The following is a 10135-nucleotide window of genomic DNA, read 5'->3' as shown; positions in this document are numbered from 1 at the left end:
GTTTATGCATTCAGTTACATTCTGTATATTATTCTGTATATTTGTTTTCTTTTTGGCTGCAACATATACTGTAGATCTGGGTAGAATGGGATGGTGCACTTTCCAAATTCTAAATATAGGCCTAGTATTTGCTAGTCTTGTGATTATTCTCTACAACACCAATGTCTGTGTATATGGATGCAGGTTTTTGTGGGGTGTTTTTGCCCACCGATCAGAAATACACTGTATTATTAATACTTAACCACATTAACTCTAGCATCTCTCTTCAGGGGCGAACAGTATAAATAGCAGGCCATGATGTAAGCTTGTAGATCTGCTATACTTTTGGCAGTTGGTGTTGAGGGAAAAAGCAGTGGACTTCATGTGTCCCTCTACACAAAATATCTTCACTCTATGAGCTTGTAGATCTTTTTCTCTGAATGTTTGCCTATTCTAACATGCTCAGAATAGGGACACTAGGTTTCTAATAATAAAATGTCTTGAATCGTTACTGGCAGCACCAGGCTGACAGCACAGTTGAGAGAGAATCTATCCTCCCCAAATCTCCCATTAAACCATTCTGTACGGGAACCTCTTTTGGTGTTTTAAGCATTCTGTTCTACTGAAAAATAGCAGATCTACAAGCTCATGGCGCACCACCGAGTGGCGAGCTACGAGCTTGTAGGTCTGCTATTTTTGAAAAGTCATGAAAATGTGGTGCAAAAGGTTCCTGGAACAACATATTTTCATTTTCATTACATATATTTTTGGGGGTCCTTGACAAGAAAATGTTTGAGAACGACTGACATAGAAACATGGGTTTTTCAGATAACTGTAGGATTTAGAAGACATTTTGTAGAATCGGTCTCGGTCAAAATGGGTTAAACTCCATATAATCACCATAAACTGGTATTTGAGAAGCCTCCAAATAATCACCATAAACTAGTGACTGAGCTGTGGCTGAATTAATTCAAACCACGTTAAACTCTAACTGAAATACAAGGTCAAATTTAAAGGCTTGATTAAAAGTTATTTGAGGTATTTAGAAACTTACAAATTAACCACTTTCAACCTAGCTGCCATGACTATTTTGGGCATTATAGGTAAACATAAAAAATAAAAAAAATCAGAATTATCTACTGCAAAATAGCCGATGTATCATCTCAAGTATATGGGGTGACCGTGCACTGCATAGTGATACCATGATGTAACAGGTTACCTGTAGTGATGGTGACGGCCTCTTTGTGGCTGTATGATTAAGACAGATTAGAGGATAGTCCTCAAAGGACACTTAAGGGACATTGCCCCCGACAGCGTCCTCACCAATGCAAGTTGGTGTCTAGCGCATACATGGGCAAATGGCGGCCCGGGGGACACATGCGGCCCCCACCTTCACTTAATGTGGCCCGCAGGTTAATATTGGAACACTGATACATTATTGATTTCAGCTGTTACAATTCCAAAACATGCAAACACGACACGCTTTAATTACTTCAGTCTATATGTGTATAACTTAATGACTAGTATTAAAATGTTATTGTCTTTTTTTATGTCCAATATAGTTCATAACATTAAATAAAAATAAATAATAAAAGGGTTACTTTTCAGGATTCCAATTCAAAAATAGAAAATATGTATTGTGGATTTAAATTCACAAAATGTGTCGCAGTGCGACACATTTTGAGCTTGTAGATCGGCTATTTTTGCTATACAGTAATATGCAATGTGGCCCTCTGGAGTGAGTGTGGAACTATTGGCCATCTCCATCGTCAAAGTTGCCCATCCCTGGTCTAGCGGATTCATTACAGCTGGCGTCTATGGGTTTCCAATCCATGCATGGTGCTTGTAATAAGACCCAAATAAATGGCTGCAAGTCATTCAGAATATGGAGGGGGGTGAGGGGAGGTACTACTGGGGAACAAAATACTCCAAACTCTATTAAAGGTGTAATGGAAACAATTTATCATACCTATGGTGTGTGACCTCCACCTTTTGTGGTGGACTGTTTATTATTCTGCCGTTATTCTGTTGTTCAAGAGCTAGCGCTCTAAATATTTTATGAGGTAAATCTCAAATTCCCAAAAGATATGGAAGGGTAGGCTAAATGAATACCATCATATAGTATTGTACGCATGTGTAACCCCAACTAGGCTAGGCTATGTAAGTCGTAAGTTGATCTTGTAACAAGCTCAGTATGCTATTTTCGTGCTCGGACACAGGGACACACACACATAGCTGTCTATAGGAGTGGTTGCACCACTCACAGGAAACAGGAAAAGCACACTTATGCCAATATCAAAATCAAATATCAAACACTATCAAATCACAATATCCAGTCTAATTATATTAATATAATACTGATGCCCTGCCCATGCACAGACAGGCCTAAAGCTAAAATAATACAAAATAAAAAATATATAATATAGGCCTATAATAATAATAATAATAATAATAATTATTATTATTATTATTATTATTATGGCAATTAAAAAGCAAAAATAAATAAATAAGATTTTCCCATTCAGACAGAAGTACAGGCCTATGTCTGCATTACAGAAGTACAGGCTTACAGTATGTCTACATTAAATTGTCAAAAAAAGAATCACACCCGTGTGAAGTGAGTGGTGCAACTCCGTGTGGAGTCCCCGGAGGTTCCAGACCCACAGGACCACAGCCAGGGTGCCGGCCCGGTTCCGGCGAGCCGCCCCACGTCCGAAACTGTAGAGAAATGAGAGTTACCATGTGGGGGTCTCTGGGGGTCCCCAGAAACGTGCCCAGGAGGCCGGGCCGATTTCGGCAAGCCGCCCCACGTTCAAAACGGTTGAGAAATGACAGAGTTACTGTGTGGGGATCCCTCTACTGTATCCTCTACTGTACTGTACTGTCACTGTACTGTTTTGGCACACGCGAAATCATCATATACAGTTAATATGTGCGTGTGTGTTTGTGTGTTTGTTAGGTTGTGCACAGGTGGTGAAAAACAAGCATGCTATTTCATGCTCACAACCACCCACCCACCCAGGCAGCCAGCCACCCAGCCACACACATAGCTCCGTAAGGAAAGAAATACCTCATGTGAGTCATGTCACTCATACACAGTTGTTTCTGTTGTAATCTCTAATGGGACCCTCGTTTGGTTCAGACAGAGGTAGTGTGTGCAGGCTGGGTGGTGTGTGATAATCCGGTTGAGGTATTCCTTTGGTACGACGACTGCGGTGGCGGGCCCGGGAGAACAAATAATGAGACACGAGGCAGTATCACGCTAAAGGTTCACAGAGTTTATTACACAACAGGAACATATATAGTGCTGGATCATAATGACGTGGCAATAAGATATGAGACTAAGTAACCTGCCTAAGGGCCGATTCATACTCCTATTTTAGAGCCGAATAAAAGTCGGTTCGGCTCTGTAGAGCCTACAATTTGACGTCATTTGAGGTTCGGGGAGGGGGGGGGGGGGGGGGGGGGGGGGGGGGGCGGGTACCGTCCTAAAGTCGGCTCTTCGTTGCTACTGAAAATTTCTGACGAGCCGAAATTATTTCGGCACTACAGCGCCGAAACAGCGGTAAAATAGGAGTATGAATCGGCCTTAATGCAGAAAGGCTGACCTTGCTGGCGCTGAGATGTCTCTCGTAGCTATCTATAAAGTATGCTACAGTATACAGGCAGTACACAATACATATCAAGTACACTGTATCTCAAGTTCAAGTACACAGACTTAGATGCACATGGGAAACTCATGATATAACAGTTTCAGTTCATTTTAAGTTCTGGGATTCAAAATGTTACACTTCCTGTTGTAGTTGTAGTGCAGTTTGTTAAACACGTTGGGAAGCTTAACAATGTTTAATTGACTACAGGCGATAGAGAGAGACAACGCGTCGTCTACTCTCCATCTCCATGCCCAGCTGTGCGTATGAGTCGAGTTTCTTTTTTTTATCACAACTTCAATTAGTGTCTTGTATTGTTGTTGTTGGAAGCTGTTGCTTAATTAAGGACTTTTCAGAGGGAATAATTTATTTGGAACAATAAAACAAGAAGACATGCAGCATGAGGACTGCACAGGTAAGAGGAAAGAGTTTGCACCCGACGGACAAGCTCAATTGTTGTAAATTAAACATGAGTGGCTCACGCAGTTTATTGACCCAACATGAAACCTGCAAATAACAGTGAAGGGTCTGTTACTTTAGTATTACCCCGCTCTGAATCTCGTCAGCTATCATCTCCCTAAGACTCCCTTCATGTTTGTTATGAAATAGAATAGCAGCTTGGCGTGGGCGCTGTGACGTAAAATACTAACGTTTGTTTTGCGACACGACGATATAAATGATAGAGAACATTTTTCACGATAGACATTTTCTATGTACGATATATAACGTCATATCGCACAGGCACAGCCCACAACTGAAAACACAAGCTTTTAACTCTCTTCATGAATTGGTGTAACTGCCGGGGACACTTGCTGGTTTTAACTTAAATTATTTTGGTTTGAGGTTGATTTGTTTATTTACATTGCTTTGGGATATATTTTATTTTGACACTTTTTGTACGTTTGGTTTACCTTTTATTTTGAAGTGCCCTGTCACCGCACAGGCACGCACCTAAAACCGCTCGCTTCACGCACCGCCCATTCATTGATCACACAGTCAGACAGTGACAGCAGAGAGAGATTACGGCGTGTGCGTATACGTAGCAACACTACGGTATGTTTGTTTGGAAACGCTTCTCACACTTTAATGCGGTAAATGTTGAATCTAGACATTTGTACCTTCAGTAGACTGAGCAGTTTATACTTTCCACAGTGCCCGCCTGCCATACTCAGTGTTGACATACAATGATGGGTGAGGGTGTATGAAGGTTCCAGCCAGGTGGCGTTCAAACAACTTGTTAGCCCCTCGATAGCCGGAGCAAGGTATAGGATTGTTTGTTTTGGGGTTTTCATTTATTATTTACGTTGGGCCTAATTGCCTAAATTGTATTCGGTAGGCATGTAACGATTAATCGTATATCGATATTAATCCTGACGATATGTATGAATCGATTCATTGAAATTAAATAAATCGATAAAAAAAAGTAATGCTACTTCTTTTACAATGTAGTTACATAAAAAATCTTAGGGGGGAAGATAAATTATATAAAATTTAAAAAACTATTTTTTCTTAAAAATATATATATTTTTTTAATATCGTGATACGTTACATGCCTAATATTCGGTAATTTGCACCTTCACATATACACCTGTTTCCCAAGGAGCCTACTGAGGTTCCATTCCAAACGAGTGGGCTTCAGTTCCTCCTAGAGCAGTGGTTCCCAAAGTGGGGTCCGGGGACCCCCAGGGTTACTTGAGGGAGTTCCAGGGGGGACCCAGCTAAATCATTTGGAACCAAATGGACGCTTATGGGTCTGTAACTCTGAGAGCGTACAAATGGAACCAAATGGACCCGCATTTGTACGCTCTCAGAGTTAAATTAGCATTTATTTTACAATATAAATTGGGGGTCCCAGAGATAGAAATGCAATTAAATGGGGGGTCTGTAGACTATTGCATGTCAAACTGGGGGTCCTTGAAATTAAACGGGTTGAAAATCACTGCTAGAGACATACAAATCTTATTTTATTGGGATCCCGGGCATATCTTTTCAAATGGGGGTCCGCGGGGTAATTAGTGTCAATTTGGCGGTCCTTGACATGACAAAGTTTGGGAACCATGGTCCTAGAGGTCTTCACGGATCCAATTTGACCAACCCGCACCGGAAAAGAACCGCGGAACATGGAGCCGCCTCCGAATTGACCCTCTGCTATTAGTACGCGCAAGCAGAGCGCGCAAGTATTGTGGTCGTGCTGGCTTTTTTATGCGTATGCATGCTGAGATAGGATCCGGAGCCGGAATCGATAAGAAGAACTGGAATCGATAAGCAGAGCCGGAATCGATGAGAAGAACCGGAATCGATAAGCAGAACCGGAATCGGAATCCTCATACATCACATTTCGTGGTACAAACACAAAAAGCTGTGCATAATTATAGGAAGGGCTAACGTCCCTCAAAAAAGGGAAAAGATAAGGGTTGAAAGGGGTCTTCAATGACCCCATGGTTTGCTTGCACTCATGGCTGCCAATTTAATTGTTCTGCTGTCTGAGTCTCTGACATCAAAGGTAAGAGCTGTGATTTCACAGGAGCATCATCACACGCACACACACACACACACACACACACACACACACACACACACACACACACACACACACACACACACACACACACACACACAGTCACACACACACACACACACACACACACACACACACACACACACAGAAAGAGAGAGAGAACCTCTCGCCAATGGCTGCACCGAACCAGGCTCTGACATCACTGCATCTCTCTCTCTCTCTCTCTCTCTCTGTGTCTAGCAGGATTCAGCCCCTCCCGTTCATTCCCATTAGCGAGTCCCTCCGTGTGCCTGGCTGCCTGCGTTATTTAAAGCCACAGATCCTCCCTCTCTCCCAGTCCCAGCCACTGTGTTGCATCTGTCTGCCTCACTGCTTGTGTGTCTGTGGCGCGTGTGAGGGTGTGCTAACAACTAGAGAGAGAAGCAAGCAACTGATATAGGAGAGCGAACGGGAGAGTGAGACCACACAGCTATGAAATTCATCCAAGCTCTTGGCTTGCTGCTCCTCTGTCCGGCTGTGAGCCTCAACACTAGGTAAGTCACACATAACTCATAAATAAGAAGAGATGTTTTTTTATTTTTATGTCAGCTTCAGCTGCCAGTGACTCAAGTGAAACAAACAGCGTATAGCTTGCCATGCATACACCACCGACTACTGTAGATTTCATTCATCTGAAGCTATGTTTAGTCATATCAAATCTAGGTTGTGCCTTTTGGGTGTTTTATTTTAGTGTATTTTTATTGACTCTTTTCTTAGCTGGAGTTTTCTTTGTTTGAACGCTCTGTGTGGAGGGATGAAAGAAGAGCTTATCTGTTGAACCGGGCTGCTTTCCTCCTTATTGCCAGTTGTGGGCAGATTAAGAGACCCTACTTACAGTGTTCTGAATGCCATGATGCCTTTCTCCTGCATTATCACGGTCATGGCTTTGTAGGAGACTTTAACTGTTCTGAATGCCTGATGCCTTTCTACTGCATTCTTACTGTCATGGCTTGTATAGGAGACTTTTACTGCCTGCAGTTTTGGCAGCGAGTGAGTTGGAGGTCTGCACTGAAGAGAGAGGAAAGGAAAGGGAGACGTGTTGCAGTGTCTTTAAAAAAGAAAACTGTGTCTGTGTGTGCGTGTGCGTGCGTCTGCGTGCGTGCGTGCGGAATAAAGAATTGGACTTGAACTAGAGTAAGTGATGGACTGAAAGAATGGTGACGGAGGTCTGAGTGGGAGGATGGATTAATCGCTTGATTAAAACAATCATTCCTCGTCTCAACCACAGCTCTTCTCACAGCCATCCATCCAAGAACCATCCATCCATCCAAGAACTCAGGGCTTTCTTCCTTTGTTAATATTAGTACTGGTATTGATGAGTATTGATGATAGCAGTTGAATGTATACTCATAAGTCTTAAAGAGTTTTAGGTTGATGATGGAAGAGTATTAGGTTTATTACAGCAGATGTACACTATTTAGTCTTAAATGGTGTTGCAGTGATGATGATAGCAGCTGTGTACTATTTACTCTTATTACTCTTAAAGAGTATACTGGCTTTATAGAAGCGCCCAACGGGGATGAATTCAGTTTGGCACTTTGCAAACACGGATAAGAAAACATATCGTCGCTGTGACGGGTGGAAACCTTGTATGTCCAAAAACGTGTCCAAAACGTTACTTTTCAAGAAATGAAAGAGAACCAAAAATAATAATACAAAAATATCCTGTGTTGCAATGGATCCAATTTAGTCAGAAGCCCTTGGCAATACTTTTCATTGGTTATTATATCCATAAAACCCACAGACAAGACTTATCTACTTTCGACCTGGCTTATTTTGGGCATGAGATTCTAGGCAAAATTCTAAATGTTTGAAGAGAAAAGCAATATTTTGCTATGTTCTACACTGTCATACGCCGAAGTATAGGGCATTAATTTACAGAACAAACAAACAAAAAACACTTGATCTACGGCGTAAAAGGCTGAAATATGGAGATACACGTTTTCTAGATGACATATTATAATTAACTGATGCCAAACAAACATTAGACAGACTGGTCTGCTGGATTTGCCATTAAGCATTCTGTGAAAGACTATTTCCGCTTCAGGACTCACTGCAGATAACAGCATTATTGTAAGAGAAGTCAAGGTTATTGTTTATAACCAGACTTTTGTCAAATGTAGAGTCACACTGATGCATAGGGTCGTAACGATATAATAACTGCATCGAAAAACCAATTTAATTTCAAGAATCGAAGTATATCGAAATGAAAACGGCAACATTGACTATGTATCACGTCGTATTGTTTTGCAATGCAAATAATTGGTATCGAATCGTTTTGCTATGCAAATAATCGGTTGTATAATACTACATTGATACGTCATCGAGGCCTGCCAAAATACGTTTTAGTCGACTAAAATCTCATGTCATTTAGTCGACTAAAACTAGACTAACGCTAAAACATTCCAGGTGAGTAAAATGGTCAAAAACCAAATGAAAACTATTCAAGAGATTCAAGATTAGATGCAATACATTATGTTACAACTGTCTATATGCTCTTGGTGGAGAGAGTGAGGTTTCACTCATTGATCATTGATCTCATGATCTGAATCATCATGTTTATTTATATACATTATCTTACTGGTTTAATTTCTAGCCTGTATGAAATCCAGAGCTAGAAGAGATCCACAAGCTCGAAACGCATTGCAAGCTTGTATATCTGTTACATTTGCTATTTTTATTTTATTTGAATCATGAAAAGTAACAATTTTGGACCCATGAGGTTTCCACCCAACAGAGACAATATTATGGGGTTGTGGTTTATTTAAAGTTTTCTTTCACATACTATAGGCTGATTTTTACACTATAAACAATGTCAGGACATGCTAATTGGGCAAAGAGTGTGTGTGTTTGGGTAATTCATTGGGGATCTCAGGGCCCATTCACAGCGCGGCTGACCCCTGACCTCGTGTGTGTGTGTGTGTGTGTGTGTGTGTGTGTGTGTGTGTGTGTGTGTGTGTGTGTGTGTGTGTGTGTGTGTGTGTGTGTGTGTGTGTGTGTGTGTGTGTGTGTGTGTGCGGATCAGTGCAGATTGTGCCTCTGGAGAGCGATTACATTACCTTGTGAAATACAATAACACAGACTAATAATCACTGTAATGTTAGATCATTTAAAGGGGGCTGATAACCTCTCTATGCAGTCAAGAGCGTGTTCCCATATTTTACTTGAATTAATACCTTGTGTCTGAAACTCTGAATACATAATCGTGAAGTATTGTATGTTGCTGTAGTTTATGTCTGGTAAAGTCTTTATGTCACTGTCATGTAAATCCTGACAAAGAAGAGCATTTATAGCAGGAAGAAATATTGATAATGTTTTGGGAAGAAATATTAACTGGAAGCAGAGCTGCTATAATAATGTTCACTCACTGTCCTTGTACTGTATGATATAATTCAATTCATATGATTAGTTAGATACTCTGACCTGAGACATTAAGGAACCGCAGGTATAAACATGACTTAATGTCCTACAGTTTGTGGCCATTGAGAGACTTTAGTCTCTAGTAAATTAATTCCTGTAAACATGAAACCATCCTTTGAGAGGAAACCACTAGTGTTGTCATGACTTCAGATATACTTAACATACACCACTAAAGCATTATTATCATTTCAGGAAATGGCGAATAAATTAAGAAACCTGTGTTCCAGTGGATTATTTAGTCACAAGCTCTTGTTAAATACTTGTTATTTATAATACGCACAGACACACAATTATAGGTGAAGATTAACCCATTTTGGGCGGGAACCCCTTTTGGTGTTTTAACTAAGCATTATGTTATACTTTGGCTATTGAAAAATAGCAGATCTACAAGCTCATAGGTGGCGCGCTACGAGCTTGTAGGTCTGCTATTTTTGAAAAATCGAAGAAGACTTTTTTTTTATTTCGACGTCGGGCCTAAATGGGTTAAAAGATTCTTTCATTGTTAGTAAAAACAGCAGATCTATACGCC

At 40.8% G+C, this 10135-nt stretch overlaps 1 protein-coding gene across 1 annotated transcript in view; it reads left to right on the top strand.

Annotated features, from left to right (window-relative positions):
* Window positions 1-6559: 6559 nt before the first annotated feature.
* Window positions 6560-10135, top strand: part of LOC310854649 (leucine zipper protein 2-like) — a gene marked incomplete at its 3' end in the record, with an annotated part of 189669 nt that continues 186093 nt past the window's right edge. The window contains exon 1 of the mRNA XM_083759324.1: window positions 6560-6680. Coding sequence (XP_083615450.1) covers window positions 6619-6680 — 62 coding nt within the window. The 5' untranslated portion in view covers window positions 6560-6618. The remainder of the gene's footprint in view (window positions 6681-10135) is intronic.

This window comes from Protomyctophum parallelum (assembly GCF_964188405.1).
Source record: "Protomyctophum parallelum genome assembly, chromosome: 2".
NCBI classification, from domain to species: Eukaryota; Metazoa; Chordata; class Actinopteri; order Myctophiformes; family Myctophidae; genus Protomyctophum; species Protomyctophum parallelum.
The sequence above is the reverse complement of the archived record's forward strand: the minus strand, read 5'-3'. Positions and strand labels throughout refer to the sequence as shown.